The sequence below is a fragment of the Lactuca saligna genome, chromosome 8 (genome assembly GCF_052625555.1).
Source record: "Lactuca saligna cultivar CGN05327 chromosome 8, ASM5262555v1, whole genome shotgun sequence".
Taxonomy (NCBI): Eukaryota; Viridiplantae; Streptophyta; class Magnoliopsida; order Asterales; family Asteraceae; genus Lactuca; species Lactuca saligna.
This window is the reverse complement of record NC_136424.1, coordinates 139471481-139490880: the sequence shown is the minus strand read 5'-3', so window position 1 is coordinate 139490880 and position 19400 is coordinate 139471481. Positions and strand designations below refer to the sequence as shown.

General features: G+C 29.2%; 2 protein-coding genes across 2 annotated transcripts; both read left to right on the top strand.

Moving 5' to 3' along the window:
- Positions 1-1504: 1504 nt before the first annotated feature.
- LOC145007979 (putative pentatricopeptide repeat-containing protein At3g01580) lies at positions 1505-5456 on the top strand. Its single transcript, XM_078966593.1, has 2 exons — positions 1505-3460; positions 4850-5456. Exons 1-2 carry the CDS (start codon positions 1627-1629, stop codon positions 5356-5358), a joined length of 2343 nt encoding a protein of 780 aa, XP_078822719.1. The 5' UTR covers positions 1505-1626; the 3' UTR covers positions 5359-5456.
- Positions 5457-7740: 2284 nt separating this feature from the next.
- On the top strand, positions 7741-18304 carry LOC145011075 (D-alanine-D-alanine ligase family). The gene is made up of 24 exons (XM_078969702.1): positions 7741-8265; positions 9939-10010; positions 10483-10526; positions 10813-10924; positions 11041-11112; positions 11332-11394; positions 11724-11801; positions 11895-11987; positions 12067-12186; positions 12285-12371; positions 12464-12673; positions 12751-12798; positions 12871-13098; positions 13211-13299; positions 13453-13697; positions 14708-14776; positions 14872-14936; positions 15033-15202; positions 16264-16342; positions 16442-16694; positions 16806-16851; positions 17786-17894; positions 17977-18039; positions 18125-18304. The coding sequence occupies exons 1-24, from the start codon at positions 7945-7947 to the stop codon at positions 18203-18205; spliced, it is 2817 nt and encodes a 938-aa protein (XP_078825828.1). The 5' UTR covers positions 7741-7944; the 3' UTR covers positions 18206-18304.
- Positions 18305-19400: the final 1096 nt, after the last annotated feature.

The following is a 19400-nucleotide window of genomic DNA, read 5'->3' as shown; positions in this document are numbered from 1 at the left end:
CCAGTTGCTGCAAAGTGGGCCACTGAGCCTGATAACTTACAAATAAATGTGACATGTCATAACATTTTACAAGCCCACATTTTAAAAACTCATATGACACTTAAAAACTCGTTGAAGTCAACAACAAAAAAAGAATTTTATGGGCTTCTTAGCTTTACTCTATACTTGGAGCTTCAAAGTTCAACCTACCAAAATATCTAATTAGTATGCTAAAAATACCTAAGCTAATGCTTTGGGGGATTGAAGGTCTTTTTTTTTTTTCTAACAATGTCCTTAAAAATGATGTTTGGGGAAACATATGCATGACATGCTTACAATTTTTTTTATAAATATATTTGCTTTTCAAATATACCTTTCATTAACAATGGTTTTTATGCAACTTTTCTAGCATTATATGCTTTTAGAAGGTTCTGCAAAACAATATGCATGTTTGACGTTTTTCTTTTTCAAAAAATTTGCTTGCATATGATATGCAATTTGTCACGCAAGATACATCCATGAATGCTCAATATTCTTTAAAGTAACTTCATATGCTATCCAAAAATAAAATAATTTCACTCTCCTTGATATAAAGCTTTCAACAAAATTTCTTGCTTTAAGGTTTAGCCACATCAATAAAATCTAACACAATTGTACCTATTGCTTCTAACACAACCTGACAACATTTTAAAATCTAGGGGGGGGGGGGTAAATTTGACAGTAGTATCGTGTTTTTAGCTGACACGATAATTTTTATATAACGCGAACACGAAATGACACAGTGTCGTATTTTATTTTACTAACACGACAAACATGAAAACGATAAAATAAAATAAACTTTTAGTTTCTTTTATTAAAATATAATCTTACAAAACATAACTAACACCATAAACATGACAAAGATAAAGTAAAATAAACTTTTAATTTCTTTTATTAAAATTAATTTTACAAAACACGACTAATACAATAAACATGACAAATATATGTTAATTTCATGTCGAATCTTCAACTAAATTCATATTTCAGTTTGGTCTGATTCACCCTAATTTTAAACTTGCTTACATGACTCAATCATAACTAATAATGCGCTATTATAAAAATTGAGTATAACCACGGATTTATCAAACGTATATAGGCCATTAATTGTTTAAAAAAAATTAATTTAAAAAATAAAATAAATAAATAACTCTCAATTAACAACGACGGATTTAATACAATTTTCAAATTTCTTATTAAATATACATTTCCATTGTTTATTTAACAAAGATAAAGCAAATAAGAATCCATTTTTAAGAACTTTTTACATAAAATGAGCTAACATATTCATCTAGGGTTTATACATACACTAGTTTTTTTCTTGTTTTATTTATTTACAAAAGATTAAACAAATAAAATAATTACGTATTTTTTTTGTCCTATCGCTATGGATAATATATTTGGTTATAATAATGTCTTTATATATTTTTTACTTATAATAATAAAGTATTTATATTTAGTTGTGGATAATATCACTATATTATTATTTTCTGTCACGGACAAGAAAAAACTGAAGATTACTGTCCATGGCAATTTCCGACGTACCTTAACGGATTTTGATGGTTAGATTTTTCCCGCCACTTCCGACTCCAAAGAAACCCCATCACATGAATGAACCTCCTAATCAAATCTTTCTGCCAAAGCCGCCGATACTTACAATCCCTTTTTCTTTACAAGAAACTCCTCTCCATTTCAAAACCCGAAATTTCTACGTTTTCTTCAATTCTCAAATCGTGTTCTTCTCTGCCATCTCTTGATTCCGGACTCGTGAATCATGGGTACTTGATCAAATGCGGGGTTTTAGATTGTTGTGTTGATGTTGGGAATGATCTAGTGTTGATGTATTTGAAGCTTGGAGAATTTCGTGATGCTCATAAGGTGTTCGATGAAATGCCAATGAGAAGCAACAAGGACGTGTTTGATCATATGATACATGATCTTGGAAGCAACCACGCGTATAATGATGTAGTGATTGCTTTTGAGAACATGGTCGAGTTCTCTATCTTCCCAAATGTACATTCTCTTTGTCACGTAATCAAAGCTTGTAGCAATTTAAACAGTATCCAAAAAGGGAATTTTGTACACGATTTCATCAAACAAAATGGGTTCGAAAATCATCTCCTCATAATGAATTCCTTGATATCAATGTACGCCAAAATGAGGAGACTGGATCTTGCTGAAAAAGTTTTCAACAATATGATTCATAAAGATATAGTCTCATGGAACTCATTGATTACAGGATACTCACAAAACCAAAACTCTCCAAAAGTCTTTGACCTTTTTAAATCCCTAAAACTAGCCAAAAATCCAATCCCAAATGTTGTCACATTCTTAGCTTTACTTTCAAGTGTCAGAGAAGTAACTATTGGAACAACTATTCACAGCCATTTGATCACTATTGGTTTATACTCCAATCTCCAATTAGGAACTGCTATTTTCAACATGTATGCAAAATGTGAAAGGCTTGATTATGTCCTAATCGTATTTGAACAAATAAACAAGACTTTAGTATCATGGAACACTCTAATTTCAGCCTACAAACAAAAAGGGTATGCACAAGAAGCTGTAGATATCTATGAACACATGTTAATGGAACCCGATATGAAACCAGATTCTTTCTCATTTGCTAATGTGCTTCCTGCGTATGCGAGTCTTGGAAACCTTAAAAGAATCAAATCGATCCAGTCAATGATTATCAAACAGGGTGTAAACATAGATCAAGATGTTGTTTTATGTACTTCAATCTTGGATGCATATGGAAAGTGTTCAGATGTAAAAGCAGCCGAGTTTTTATTTTTATTCCATTGCATTCAGAAACCAAATACTGCATCATGGAATGCAATGATTTCTGTATATAATTCAAACAACAAAATCAAGAACTCAATGGTTGTTTTTCAAGAAATGATTTGTAGTAAAGTGTTAATGGATTGTATAACAATGGTGACAATCTTTCAATCATGTGGACAAATGGGATTACTAAAAGAAGGTGATATGATCCATAAATTTAGTCTCGTGAAAGGGTTTTGTTCATATCTTATTGTTGGGAATGCTTTGATAGATATGTATATGAGATGTGGAAGCATAAAAAGCGCTGAAATTTGCTTTGATTTGATGTCTTTAAGGAATATTGTGACATGGAATACTATGATTTATGGTTATATGAAAGGTGGATGTTTTTCCATGGGTGTTAGATTCTTTCATCATATGCAATTAGAGTATAAGCCGGATTCTGTAACGATTATTTCTTTACTTCAGGGTAACTTGGGTAGTTTTCTTGAGATGTTTCATGGTTATATATTGAAACTTGGGTTGGATTTTGAGACACAAATTGTCAACATTTTGATTGATTCATATGCAAAGATTGGAAATGTAGAGAAGGCTCAAGAATTGTTTGAAAGAAATGATTTCATGCGAGATCAAACCTCATGGAATATTATGATTGCAGGTTTGTTATTGTTATTATTATTGTTATTGTTATTGTATATCTTATACTTTGATAAATCTACCTAGGTATAGCAATATCATCCATATACAAAGCAATTTTGATTGCTATAAATAGGTGATTTTTCGAAGTATAATATTTTAGTAAGAAAAAACAAATCAAATTGCAATGCTATAATTGGGTAGTGTTTTCAAAGTATAATGCTCTAATAAAAAAAATGGAAGAGCAATGCTATAATTGGGTAATTTTTTTAAATTACAATGCCTTAATAAGAAAAAGAAAACTATAAGTACAATGTTGTGATCGAAAGAAAACTATAAGTAGCATGTTATAATACACAAATAAATGAATATACATTTCTATTTCTTACATTTAGCCTTTTTTTTCCTTAGCGGGGCATTATAGGGTTAATCTCATAAAAAATATTATATTTTGTGTTTTTTTTTTAGATTAAACCCCAACTTTATTTTTTTCGTGTGAAAGATCTTGTATTTTTCCGTTTTTTTTTTTTTTTTTTTTTTTTTTTTTTTTTTTTTTCCAATCTGGCCTTGTTATTCATTTTTTTTTCCAATAACTTCTAAAATGTTAGGGTTTTTTCGAAAAAAAAAAAAAAAACTTAAAAAGCTAAGTTTTTTCCGGAAACAATTAGAAGGTTGAAAGTTTTTTCGGAAAAAAAAAGGACAAAGTTGAGAGTTTTTCGTAAAAAATGAAAAGGAGTACAAGGCTTTTTTCACGAAAAAAATAAAGTTGAGGTTTAACCTAGAAAAAACACAAAATATAAGGTTTTTTATCTGAAAAATCCACCCAACTATAGCATCAAAAGTCGACATTGCTATCATAAACTAGATTTTTTCAAAATACAATGTTGTAAAATAGAAGAAATGAAAGTGAGATACTATAATAAACAAATGAGTAAATTACACGAATGATCCTTATGGTTTGGGTTAATTTGCACGTTTGATCCCTAACTTATTTTTTTTAACTCGGAAGGCCCTACAGTTTGTTTTTGTTGCACGCTTGGGCCCTGTCTTACCTAAAAAGACTATTTTTCCCTTGATTTATTTATTTATTTAAATAAAGTGAGGTATGTAAGGTAAGGTAATGTGAGGTGGAAGTGGGGTTGAGGCATGTTTATTTAAATAAATCAAAAAATCAAGAAAAAAATAGTCTTTTTAGATAAGACATGGACCAAGCGCGATCAACAAAAACAAACAGTGTATGAACCTTCTGAGTTAAAAAAATAAGTTAATGACCAAACGTGCAAATTACCCCAAACCATAAGGACCATTCGTGTAATTTACTCTAAACAAATAATCAAAACTACATTGCTATTTCTTTCATTTTACCTTTATTGTTATTCTAACTCCAGCTTTTACTATTTAATGATTGCAGCATATGGAATGAATGGTCAAGGGATCGAATCTTGTAAACTTTTCACCAAAATGCACGAAAACGGATACAAACCAGATACAATTACATTCACCTCTCTCCTCTCAGCTTGCAGTCACTCTGGACTAATTGAAGAGGGGTGTAAGTTTTTTGACCTAATGGTCACCAAATACAAGATTCAACCAAGCATGGAACATTTGACTTGCATTATAGACATGTTAGGACGTGCTAATAGTTTAAAAGAAGCGTATGATTTAATGAAAAATATGAACTATCCAAAACCCGTATTGGGAGCTCTCTTGAGTGCGTGTAGAACTAACATGAACATGGAGGTTGGGGAGCTTGTGGGGAGGAAATTGTTGGAAATGGAGTCGGATAGTTTTGAGTATCACTCATTGCTCTCGAATTTGTACTCGTTGAATGATAAATGGGATGAAGTAGTGGAAATTCGGAGGGTTTTTGGAAATGGGAAAGTGGTGAAGAAGTTGGGGTTGAGTAGTTTGAATAGTTGATGGAATTGGGAAATTGTAGAATTGATTGTAAAATATTGATTGGATTTGACATATAGATTTTTAGATATTTCAAAAACATATCGAGTTGTTCTTGGAAACGAGCTTCACATAATTTCTTGACATGGAGTATAGTATCACGAGGAAGTACAAAAGAAGAACGTGCTTGCTTTCGTCGATTTAGTTATTTAACTATTTTTTCCGTGATGGAAGTATTATTATATTAAGAGTAAATTACAAATTTGGTCCCTATGATTTACTCAAAATCTCAATTTCGGTCAAAAAGTTGAAATTGTCCCTATGGCTTCCTTAATTTTCTCATTTGGTTGCGCATATGGTCTTATAGTTTACTTAAAATCGCAAGTTTAGTCTAAATTTTGAAGACCATTATCTGCAACAAAATGCATATTTAAGGACAGCAATGGGACATTTTCAAAATTTAGATTGAACTTGTAATTCTAGGTAAAATACAATGACAAAATGCTATGAATTTATGTATTTTTCACTTACTAGTTACTTAAATTGTGGTCCTTTTTTCAGAAAATTCAAAAATTTTGAAATCAGAAAATTAATAACGACATATGACATGTGTAGGACTAACGGCTATATTGACAAATTTCTTAAAACAGTAATAGAAATAATTTTCAAAATCGAGTAATGAAAAGTTTATCGTGTATATAAAATAAACAATAAGCTCAATACTTTGGATATTTGGAATAAATGAATTGGAATCTATATGTAAAAGATATTTGGTTTAATTGATAATTGTAAATAGTTGGACGGCCAATTAAATTAGAGAAGAATCTAAATAGTTGTTTGCTACAAGTTAAAAATATTATCTCTTAATTAATAAACTCAAATGAAAAAATAAATTATACATTATGAAAATTCAAAATTATTCAAATTACTTTTTGTGTTCAATAATATTTGGACTTATTCTATACTGTTTTATAATAGTTTAAATTAATCTACACCAATTTAATTACTTTTAAACCCTGAATTTGATTCAGTTTTTAAGTGTATTTAGTAACTTTTTTTTACTAAATAGTTTTTTTTATTATTTGATTATGAATTATGAAAACTAATATTAATTATATATGGATATATGGATTTAGTTTAACTTTTAAAAAAATTGGGAAGTAACTAGATCAGATGGATTAAAAATTTCTATTTAGTAAATACCAAAAAATCAAAGGTGGTATATCATTACCAATATCATTCATAATCAGAAAACTCTTATTTACAAAACTCACATGTATCTTTTAAGTGCACAATATCATATATAAATCTTAATTCGTAAAACAGTCATACATGGTGGTATATACCATTACCAACATGTACCAACCAAACTTACTGGTAACCAATTAAGTTGGTACCAACTGTACTTGGTATGGTAGTGGTAACTAAAATTACATACCAATTATAATTGGTACGGTACACGGTTCAGGAAAAAAAAATACCTGGTATCGTACCAATTCCACCCCTAACACGAATGTGTGCAAATCTGGAACTTTTAGCATTTATTTGCCTCATAAAATCATCTCGTAGAGACGTTTATAGGGTTAAATATATTAAAGATAATTCATTATAGAGTTTATAGTTTTTTAAATTGAAAACTTTAACGAGATAGTTTTGTTATAAATTAAAAGATAGTTTTCATACGTTGTTCGTGCTTGAGGCCCTGTTATTTCTTCGTCAATCTTGGTGTCGATCGTCCCTTCTTCCCTACGTCCTTCTAACTGGCGATACTTGTTAGTACTAGATCATTATGACGAATAGGACTTCGGACTTTGGAAATACAGATAGTTGCACAAACAATGGATTAAGAAAACTTCTCTTATTTATAAACAAACTAAAACCCAAAGGTTTTTACAATTTTAAACTATAAACCCTATATGGGGTTTTACTCACACATTTGCAGATGTTAATAGAATGCTTAAGGCTCTCGTATTTTTACTCTGCCTACAAATGAAAACATAACTCTTTATTTATAGAATCATAGAGATGATATGATAGAAGTGTTTTACGTCACTGCTGACTAAATCATCCGCCGACTACATTATTGTGTAGTGGTTTATCTTGGAGGGTCCTCTCTTATTTGGTGCTTGTCGTCTCTACGACTTCTCCGACAACCAATAAACTTATGAGAATAATGAAGTTTTGTAATTGTCACATTTAATCATTTTTTGTAGGAATTTCATCAATATACTTGTAATAACCAATTTTTAATCATTTTAAGTAAGTTTAACCTATAATAATAATTATAATAATACTTTTAAGTAAATTTATTGGTCAAATATACAAAAAAAAAAAATACTAAAAATAAACAAAAATAAAAATTAGTTTTTTTTGTAATAAGCATTTAACTAATGAATAGAAGAAGACCCAACAACAAATGACAACAGAAAGCGAACGAAGAAGACGCAACAAATGACAACTGAAAGCGAACCACTTCGTTCTTCTCTGAAAATCCAAAATGGATTCTTCCTTTTCCCTGGCCGGCCACCACCGCATAAATACATCACTTCCATCATCTCCACCACCCGCTTTTATTCTTACTCATCGGAAACATAACTTCTTTCACTCCAAATGCGTACTTCTTCTACTCTCTCAAGTAAAACTCGATTTGATTCTTCTTCTATCTTCCCCAGAATTCAGTCCCCGGATATTATCTTACCTGCCAGTGTAGCTGTCAATAGGATGAATTCGGGACAAAATAGGTTTCGTGGAGTTGGAGTTGTTCATTCGAGCAGTGAAGTGGTAGCCATTGATGATCGGGAAGTGGAGGGAGTTGGTGAGAAGAAGAGAGAAAAACCGAGGGTTTTAAAAGTCGGGTTAATTTGCGGAGGCCCATCTGCTGAGCGAGGGATTTCGCTTAATTCCGCGAGATCAGTGCTTGATCATATTCAGGTATGAATATTGGTAAAGTAATTCAATCAGCTCAATTAGTGAATCTGTGTTTCTCATTTCAGAATTCAAATTACTTTCTATGATTTCCCGTAACTGCAACGATTGAAAATTTACTGCGTTCCTTGTTAATCTCCATATGCTTTTATGTTCGTGAACTATCAGATTCTTACAGATAAATCTTGCCATGGAATCTGCCAACTCTTGTGTTTACAAGCGGTTCATGCCATGGCTCAATATCTTAAGGAAACAGACAAAGTTTAATATCAGAATTCAGAAACCATTTGGAAATCAGTTGCTCTATTATTAAGGACACATCTTTTTATTATACTTCCTGGAGCTTTCATATAAAATTATTATTGAATGAATAGCTTCAAATCTAAATTCTTCTATATCAATGGGGTATGTATATGAATAGAAGACTAGTTTGATTCTCATGCTTCTTATTACAGAAAAATATATAGGAATGATTATATGCTCTCATATGAGAGTTATCCTTAGTTACTAGACAAGCTCTAAGATATGACCAATTTACATCCAACAGTGTCTTTCATAATGGAAGGGTCAACAAGACTCCAAAATCTCATTGTTGTATATCACAAACATTTCCTATGCATACTTTTCTCCTATTACCATTAGGATGAGCTAGAATCTTTGATACTTTTGGAGGAAGAGGATAACTACTTTTAGCTAATACAAAGACATAATCTCAAGAAAAGGTGAGAGTAGGTACATCCATAAAAATGGATTAACACATGTGATCAATTGGCTAACTAAAAGACATGTTCTTAGATTTCTTTGAGCACACGATATGGAAAAAAGATACCAAAAAAACTGACTAAAAAAGGAAGGGGTATAATTGGAAAGCTTTATGTAAAACCAAGGGGGTAAAATACTAAACATAATACATATATTTTTTTTGTTATGTGTTTATACTTTATAGTTGATTAAGTTTAATATATTGAAATGAGTAAGGGTATATAAAAAAACTGAAAATGGAAGGGGTATGATTGGAAAGCTTTATGTAAAACCAAAGGGGTAAAATGAAACTTCAAATTGAATTTAAATGATGCATGAAGTTGGATTTTAAAAAACTTGGATAGCTTCATGCCAGTTGACTGTGAACCTAGACTCTGCTATACTATTTAGTAACATCAAATTTGGTGCTAAAGTTTCCTTTGTACAAATTAGTCCTTCAACTTTGAATTTATGCATTTTTAGTTTCTTATTTGTATAATAATATTCTGTATCTACGATTTGTATCTTGTGATGTTATATCATAAATTAAATTGACATTAATTCATTATGTATATTAAAATATAATTTTTATACATCAAACTTATTTAAAGTTTTAGACTTTTCAATAAAATATCTGTTAGTCTATTACTGATGAAGTTATATTTTAAAAAGTTGATAAAAACAAGGGTTGCTTTCTTTTCTTTTAATATGCACTCATCGATGATATGACTTGTAGAATTTATGTATGTGTGTTTCTTTTCTTTTATTAATTTGATTCATACTACACTTTCAAGCAGCTTTAAAAACATGACATCTGTCCATTCATGGGCTAATTTAGTAGATGTAATTCTTTACAATTCTTTCAAACATACATATAAATACATATACATTATACATATATACACATTCTCAGATTTTGTGTGTTTTGTTTGTATCAGGGGGATGATCTTCATGTTAGCTGCTATTACATTGATCCAAATCTCAATGCATATGCAATATCATCTGCCCAGGTTTGACAGTTTATTTTACTTGTTTGACTGATAATAAAATGCCTAAAATGCCCTCCAATAACAACAACTTAATGGAATCTTGTGGACCAAAATGAAAGGCTTTAAACAAGTAGCAATGATTGCAATGTGTAAATACATAACTTTAGCTTTAATGTTGTATTTTATGCAACAAATTTACATTTTTCTTAACAATCTATGCAACTGACACGAATTATGCTCCTTTAAATGAATTTTTTTGCATAATTCGTATAAAAACAATTTTGTTGAATAAATTTGAAAAAAAAGTGAAATGTTGTTGTATAAATATGCATTTTAACCCTTTGTAAAAGTACACTTTCTAACAAATTCCTGTCATTAGTTTATTGCTTCATCATCATATAGAGTCAGCTACATTATTTTTTAAGCTAAAAAGAAAAATGAAATTGTTAATTCATTTAACCCTTTTGTTTTCAATCTATTTTCTATTTTTCAGGTTTATTCAAATACTCCTGCTGATTTTGACTTCAAACTTGAGAGGTAAATAAATTGTCAGTGAGATTTTCAATTTCTCTCTTTCAAATTTCATTCTTTAGGGTACACTAAAGTTTCATAACACAACAATAAAAATATAAATCATGAAGAAGATATTTCATAAAGTTTCACAACACATTACACAACTAACTTAGAGTTCAATATGAAAACTAGAAATATCTTAAATAATTAATCAAGTAAGGAACTTATATATGTTACAAAAACAGGATTGTATTAACTATTAAGATAACTAACCTTAAAATTTCATTTTTTATTTTTTAAAAATTGCCAGCCTGGCACAAGGATTCGAGACTTTGACTGAGTTTGCAGAACACCTGGCTGCTTATGTGGACATAGTTTTCCCTGTTATACATGGTCGATTTGGTGAAGATGGAGGCATTCAGGTTAAAAGTTAAACTTAAAACCATTGTTGCTAAAAAATTTATCATATAAATATTTAGAATCATTTTTTTGTGGTTATAAACTTATAATTATATTTTGCTCTTTATCAACTCTTCAGGAGCTTCTAGAAAAATCAAATGTTCCATTTATTGGCACAAGATCAAAAGAATGTCGAACTGCATTTGACAAGGTAAGATTATTTTTTCAAAAGGTTGAATGCAAGAAATAGCAATGTACTTTCATTTTTTTTACTATTATACCATTTTACTTTGAAAAAACTATCTAATTATAGCATATTTTTTACTATTAAAGTATAATGTCTAAATAAGAAAAAGAACATTGAAAGCACAAATAATAGATATTATGGTGATTAGTGCTTTTTTTTTTTAATTTTAATTTTCATTTGCAGTATGATGCTTCCTTGGAGCTTAAGAGACAAGGATTCATAACAGTTCCCAACTTTGTACTTCAGGTATTTTTCCTTGAATTCAATAATCATTATTAGCTTTCTCATTTATACTTTCTTGGTTTCCCTTTTTTCATTTCCTTTTCTCTCAAATTTGAAAGCTATGCATTAATCTTGATCCACAAAACTTCATTACTTTCTCTATATTAAGAATATCTTACACATTTGACCAATAGTCAAAAGTCAAAACACTTCCCATCAACAATATTTCAAGTCATATGTTTATAGCTTCATAACCTCCACATCATATGGAAGAAAAGAATCCAATGTTTTCACTTAAGATATTATGAAAACATTTTTTTTTTTTGTGCTAATTGTTTAGAAATCTATTTCAGGGAAATGAATTGGATGAATCTGGATTATCAAGTTGGTTTTCCAACAATCAACTAGATGTTAACTCAGGGAAAGTTGTGGTATATATCTATTATCCCTTCACTTTATTTTTTAATACAAGGAGGGCATTTATGTCTTTTTCACATACAAGAGATGAATATTTGTTTACTCAGGTGAAACCAACAAGAGCAGGATCAAGTATTGGAGTTACAGTTGCATATGGTGTTAATGACTCCCTAACCAAAGTTAGAGAAATTATGTCTGAGGTTCTTTTCATCTTCTACACCATGATTTCTCTTTAAGTTAAAACTTATTCCTTAAGTTTTTATTTCTTTTACTTTTAAGGGGATTGATGATAAGGTTATAGTTGAAATTTTTCTTGGAGGAGGAAAAGAGTTTACAGCAATTGTTCTTGATGTTGGTTCTGATTCTAACAAACAGCCAGTTGTTTTTCTTCCAACTGAGGTAATAATTAACATCTAAACTCCTGATATTTTTATATGTTTCTCTTCATTCTCCATTTTGTGGGTCCCATATTCATTTATAACATAATATCTAATCAGGTGGAGCTTCAAACAAGCAACAATGGTGACATAAGTGAGAAGGATGCAATATTTAACTACAGGAGGAAGTATCTTCCCACTCAACAGGTACTAATTCTTTTTAACTATTTGTCTTCTTGTTTCCACAAAAGGGTAAATTTAAATTACACCAAATTGTACTTTTATTTTCTTTTTTTCAGGTTGTTTATCACACTCCACCTCGTTTTCCATTAGATGTAATTAACAAAATTCGAGAAGGGGCTTCTATTTTATTCAAAAAGCTTGGTTTAAGGGATTTTGCAAGAATTGATGGTTGGTTCTTACCTCCTTCTGCTGCCATGTCAGCATCAGAAGCAAATGATTTTGGGAAGACAGAATCAGGAACTGTTATATTTACTGATATTAACTTGGTAGTAATTTTATTTATTCCTTTTTATAACTAGTGTACTTTTTGCTCTATTATATTAACGTATCATTGTTTTTTTAGATTAGTGGAATGGAGCAAACAAGTTTCCTATTTCAACAAGCTTCAAAGGTAACTATTTTTTGTTATTCAATTTTTCTTTCAATTTACTTCTAATAACATATAAATTTTGTTGTTTTCTAGGTTGGATTTTCACACTCCAATATCCTAAGAACAATCATTCAGCATGCTTGTATGCAGTTCCCAAATCTTGCTTCATTTTGTAATAAATCATCATCAAGAACATCAACTCCTTCAAAACATGAAGGTTTACAAAAGGTGTTTGTGATATTTGGTGGAGATACTTCTGAACGCCAGGTGTCCCTTATGAGTGGGACTAATGTTTGGCTCAATCTTCAAGTATCTGGTGATGTGAGCTTTCTTCTTTACACCTCTTATTTCATGGTTTAAGCTTTAAAAACATAAACCCTTTTAAGCCCCACATAATATAATTAAATCATTTTGGATTGTTTTCACTTTTCAGCTTGAAGTAACTCCTTGTTTGCTTGCTCCTGGAAACGATGATTCACCAGAGGCGACTGATGTTGGCTCAAGGGCAGTTTGGTCATTACCGTAAGTGTAGTTTCATATTATATAACATATTTTAATGTCTCATAAAATACAAATCAATGCACTCTAAAGCTAATTCTTGTTATTAAAAAGTTAATTATGCAACAATGTTTCATGTTTTTAGAAATAAAATGGTTTTGTTTTTTATCCATATAGTTATTCTCTTGTTCTGAGACATACAACAGAAGAAGTTGTTGATGCATGCACAGAGGCACTTGATCCTACACGTGCTGAATTGACTTCCAAATTGAGAAAAAAAGTGATGGATGAAATAGAAGATGGTTTAAAGAAACACAATTGGTTCAAAGGTTTTGATATATCAGATCAACAACCGATTAAATTCACACTAAACAAATGGATAAAGGTAGCCAAACAAGTTCAAGCAACTGTTTTCATTGCAGGTTTGAATAATTTTCACCTCCTGATTAATTCTTTTTGGATAATTCATAATATATAACTATAAAGTTAATAAATATGTGGAATGTTTTAGATAAATCGAGTCAAATATAAGTAATTCCTCATATACTTATAAATGGATAATTGGATCAAAATTTCAAAGTACAATGTTCGTGCATTTTTCAAAGTACAATGTTTTTTTAATAAGAAAAAAAAGGGTTAATCTCATAAAAGACCTTATATTTTGTTTTTTCTTTTTTCCGGATTAAATTTCAACTTTGTTTTTTTCCTGAAAAAGACATTGTACTTTTTCATTTTTTCCGAAAAAAAAAATACTCAACCTTCTAATTGCTTCTAAATAAACCCTAAACTTTTTTAGTTTTTCACGAAAGGGTTAATCTCATAAAAGACCTTATATTTTGTATTTTTTCTGGATTAAACCTAAAATTTAATTTTTGCCTGAAGAAGACTTTGTATTTTTTCATTTTTTTCGATCCGGCCCTTTTTAGTTATTTTTCTTCCAAAAAATAGAATTGTAAAATGTGAGTTTTTTCGAGTAAACTAAAAAAGTTTGAGAGTTTATTTGGAAGCAGTTAGAAGGTTGAGGGGGTTTTCGGAAAAATAGACAAAGTTGAGGGTTTTTTCGGGAAAAAAAATAAAAGATATTTTTTAGGTTTCCTAAAAAAAACACAAAATATAAGCTCTTTTATGAAGTTAACCCTTCTCGAAAAAACCCTCTCATTTTACAATTTTATTTTTTGGAAAAAAAAAACTAAAAAGGGTCGGATCGGAAAAAAAGAAAAAAAAATACAAGGTCTTTTTCAGGCAAAAAACAAATTTGAGGTTTAATCTGGAGAAAAACACAAACTATAAGGTCTTTTATGAGAGTAAAACTGAAAATATGATATAATAGGAAAAAAAAACCAAAATTAAGATATGCTATAAATATAATAAACAAATAAATGTAAGTACATTGCTATTTCCGCTATTTGATTTTCATTGATGTGGACAACAGTGCATGGAGGCATAGGTGAAGATGGAACACTTCAGTCATTGCTGGAAGCTGAAAAAGTAACTTACACAGGTGGCATTTAATATTTTTTAACCAATATTATAAAAAAAGAAAAAAAACTTTATATTTTTAATTTTTTATTCAGTTGAATCCATTTATTTATACAGGTCCTGGATTTTCGGCTTCAAAGATATGTATGGACAAAGTTGCAACTTCTCTCTCAGTTAACCATGTATGTCAAAGTTCACAGACAAAATTGTAATTTTTTTTTTGTTGTCTTGTATGTGGAAAAGACGTAAATACCCTCGTCCTGATGTTTTGTGAACAGCTTACTAGCTTTGGGGTTCTTACTATAAATAAAGATGTTAGGAGAAAAGAAGATCTTTTGAATTCATCTTGTTTTGATGTTTGGGGTGAAGTGACATCAAAGCTGAAATGTGAAACTTTGTGTATTAAACCAGCAAGAGATGGATGCTCCACTGGAGTTGCAAGAATCTGGTCAGTATAAAATATAAAATGCAACAAATAGCAACCTACTTTCACTTTCTCTTATTTATTTATTTATATTTTATAGCATCTTACTTTCATTTTCTTTTTTAGGGTTCATATCATAAAACAGACATTATATATTGTTATTTATATTTTATAACTAAAAAGACTATTTTGCCTTTGATTTTTTAATTTTTTTAAATAAACATACCCCCAACCCCAACCCTTCACCTTATCTTACCTACCCCACCAAATTTCCCTATTTAAATAATAGTCTTTTTAGGTAAGACAGAGACCAAGCGCATAACAAAAACAAACTATAGGGACCAAACGCGTAACAAAAGCAAATAGTAGGGACCTTCCGAGTTAAAACAATAAGTTAGGGACCAAATGTGCAAATTACCCCAAACCAAAGGGATCATTTTTATAATTTGCTCAATTTTGTTTTATTTACAGAAAAGCCCAAAAAAACGTTTTTTCATAAAAACTTGTAAACGCGAGGGTTTTTTTGGAAAAAAAAGGGAAATCTATTGAAAAGTCCCAAACTTTTGGGAAAAGTTTCAATAAAGTCTTAAAAGTTTTTTTCTAAATAGAAAAGTCCCGATTATTTAAAATTTTGCCCAGATTAACGAAAAAGTCATTTTTTATATTTGAACAGCAAATGACAGATTATATGATTTTTCTCAAAATAATGGAAAAAAAAGGGACTTTTTATATTTGAGGGGTTTTTTTGGAAAAAAAAAATAAAAAAGACAAAATTAAGGGTTTTTTCAATAAATATCAAAAAATAAAAGGTTTTTTTCAGAAAAAATAAAATAAAATAAAATAAAGTTGAGGGTTTTTATGATATTAACCTTTCTTTTTTACTACAATACTTCCAAAGATATTGTACTTTGAAAAAACTGCATATTTAAATTTTATACTACCATTCTACTTTCAAATTTATGTTATTAGAGACATTGTATGTTGAAATATCTCCCCAACTACATCAGTTAAAATTTTACTATAATTGGGTATTTTTAACAAATTACAATAATAAACAATTTCTTTTTTTCTTTTTGAATACTCAGCTGTGCTAGTGACCTTGGTGTTTATATAAAAGCATTAGAAGATTGTCTTCCTCGAATTCCTCCAAATAGTTTGAATAAGGTACATTAAAATATCATATAACTTTCCAAAATAAAAAAAAATGCATTTTATTGAAATGATTATAATTTATAAATGTTTGTTACTATTAACTTTTGATAGGCGCATGGTGTGATTGAGATGCCAGTTCCTCCACCCGAGTTTTTAATCTTTGAACCTTTTATTGAAACGGATGAAATTACAATTATACCCAAATCAAAAACCAGAAACGAAGGGCTTTTATGGAAAGGAAAAAGTCGATGGGTTGAAATAACAGTTGGAGTAATCGGGAAACGAGGCTCCATGCGTTCTTTAATGCCTAGTGTCACTGTTAAAGAAAGTGGTGACATATTATCACTTGAAGAGAAATTTCAAGGTACTGAAACCAAGGGTCAAATATGTAATTTCACTTTTCATAAAGAGAAAAGCAACAAGTTGAATTTACTTTCGTATCTTTTAATGTATCAAGCAATTAATTTCATTGCAGGTGGAACAGGGATTAATCTTACCCCACCCCCACTCTCAATAATGAGGTTACTTATATATTATATAATATACTATTTATTTATTATTTCTTTTTGATAACTCATATTATATGCTAAATATACTCCAAACTAATTTCTATAAATGAAATTTCGACAAAATTCTTATACAATGTACTTTAACCATTTTTTTTCATTTAGCCACTTGACTATTTTCTATATATTTTTTGGGTTAATCTCATAAAAGACTTTATATTTTGTATTTTTTCCGGATTAAACCTTAAATTTATTTTATTTTCCTGAAAAAGACCTTGTATTTTTTCAATTTTTCCGATGCGACCATTTTAGTCATTTTTTCCAAAAAAAATTGTAAAATATGAGGGTTTTTTCCAGAAAAAATAAAAAAGTTGAGGGTTTATTTGGAAGCGGTTAGAAGGTTGATTTTTTTTTTTTCGGAAAAAATACAAAGTTTGGAAAAATGAAAAAATACAAGGACTTTTTCAGGCAAAAAATAAAGTTGAACACAAAATATAAGGTCTTTAATGAGATTAACCTATATTTTTTTTACTACTTGAAAAAACCTTCTTTGATAAAGGTCAAAATAAACTACTTTCACCATTTTATCAATTTAGCCACTGAAGAATTATAATTTATGATTATTATATATTAATTCAGTGGATAACTTGATAAAAATGATAAAGCACATTATGCTTTGTGGTATTTTTTTTCTTTTTGAAAGAGAGCTTTGTTGTACTTTGTCATGGGAAAAATGGTTTTTTTAAAAAGCAAAAAATATAAAGGTTTAATCACTTTAGAAAATAGTCAAGTTGCTAAAATCAATAAAACGGTAGAAGTACAACTTTACAATACCTTTTTTTTTTTTTTTTTTTTTTTTTTCTAAAATTGAGTTACCATTAAAAGTTATCTTTTTGGAATTTCATTTTCTTTACCATTTTCTTGTTTTATTTAATTACTCATGAATTAGCACTGAGGCATTGATGAAATGTAAAGAACGCATTGAGCTTATAGCCAACACCCTGGAGCTCGAAGGATTTTCTCGTATTGATGCATTTGTTAATGTTGATAATGGCGAGGTAAAATTACCTATTTACCCTTGGGCTTAGGTTATCATTTTAAGATCTAAATGCATGCAACTTATGTTATGAGTACTTACAGGTTTTAGTTATTGAAGTGAATACTGTGCCCGGAATGACGCCTTCAACTGTCTTGATTCATCAGGTATTTATTATTTCCAATTTATTTTGTGTTTATTGAATTTTTGAAAGGGTGTTTTGGTAATTTTAACATTTGTGAAATGTTGTAGGCGCTTGCAGAGGAGCCTCCGGTGTACCCTCATGTGTTTTTCCGTACACTATTGGATTTGGGTTCCCAAAGATTCATGTAAATGTAAATCTCAAGAGAATAAGAATTAATGAATATCTTCTTCTTTCGAGTTGATATTTTGTTAAAACACATTAAGTCTTTAATGCTTTTGTTTTCTATATTTATTTATGTAATTTTCATAAACATGCTTCCACAATTGAGTAAAGGGATGATTCACCATGTTAATGTCATAAATGGGTGATGAACTATTTTTTTTCATAAAATATTATTAAAAAATAAAGGTATATTGTGAACGCAAAGTTCCCAATTGCTTACCTTCTTATACTTTGTTATTATTGTTACTACTAGTTTATAACCGGTGGGAATTACGGTAATAAAATTAATTAAACTTTAATAGTTAAAATTTAAAATTATTAATAACTTATTTTAAATAAAGTATTAATTAAGAGATTTTTTAGTTATATAAAATTATAATCATTGATTTAAATAAATATGTAAAATTATATCACTTTATAATTTGTATTAATTTTATTTTAATTTTTATTCTAATGTTGTTAATTTAATGTAATTAGAATGAGAAATTTAAAATTTGAAATTTAAAATGGAGAAATAATATGTTGACAAATGGTATGCATTAATTATGATTATAATTATATTATAATACATAATAAAGTGTAACATGGCAAAAGAAAAATAAAATTTGCATTAATTATGAGGTTTAATATGGTGATACATGTCAAAAGGATATTAAAAACTACTCTTTTATTAAAATAAAAAGATTATTTTTTAAATAATGGTGTTTTGTGAAAAACAAAATAGTTCATTACCCATTTTTGGCATAAACCTTGTTTTTAAAGGTTGTTTATGATAATGAGGATGGAGTTCGTAGTTATGCCTTTCACACGAGTTTGTCTCACATTGTTTTTATCTTTGGGTTACACAAAAAAATATTAGTTTATCTTATTGACCATCATATTCGAAGATTATTTTCAGTATGAAGGGCATTTTTGTCTTTATGCATGTTTCTTTCCACTTGTTTCATCTAGATGGATGTTATAAAAAAAAAATTAATTTTTGTCCTATTGATATTAATCATATTTTATGCATGTCAAAAAACAGTATAAATTATAAAATATTCATATTTTGTTTTGTATAACAATCTTTCTCGGTTATTTTTTTGTAAAGAGGGTGAGGTTTTTTTATTTATTTATGTATTTTACACATTCTTAAGTTGTTCTATTTTTCTGGGTTGGACA

Coding starts and splice junctions, on each gene's coding strand:
- LOC145007979 (XM_078966593.1), top strand. CDS start 1,627: ATGAACCTCCTAATCAAATCTTTCTGCCAAAGCCGCCGATACTTACAA. Junction 3,461..4,849: donor ATGGAATATTATGATTGCAG/GTTTGTTATTGT, acceptor TAATGATTGCAG/CATATGGAATGAATGGTCAA.
- LOC145011075 (XM_078969702.1), top strand. CDS start 7,945: ATGCGTACTTCTTCTACTCTCTCAAGTAAAACTCGATTTGATTCTTCT. Junction 11,802..11,894: donor TTAACTCAGGGAAAGTTGTG/GTATATATCTAT, acceptor TTGTTTACTCAG/GTGAAACCAACAAGAGCAGG. Junction 16,852..17,785: donor CCCCCACTCTCAATAATGAG/GTTACTTATATA, acceptor CTCATGAATTAG/CACTGAGGCATTGATGAAAT.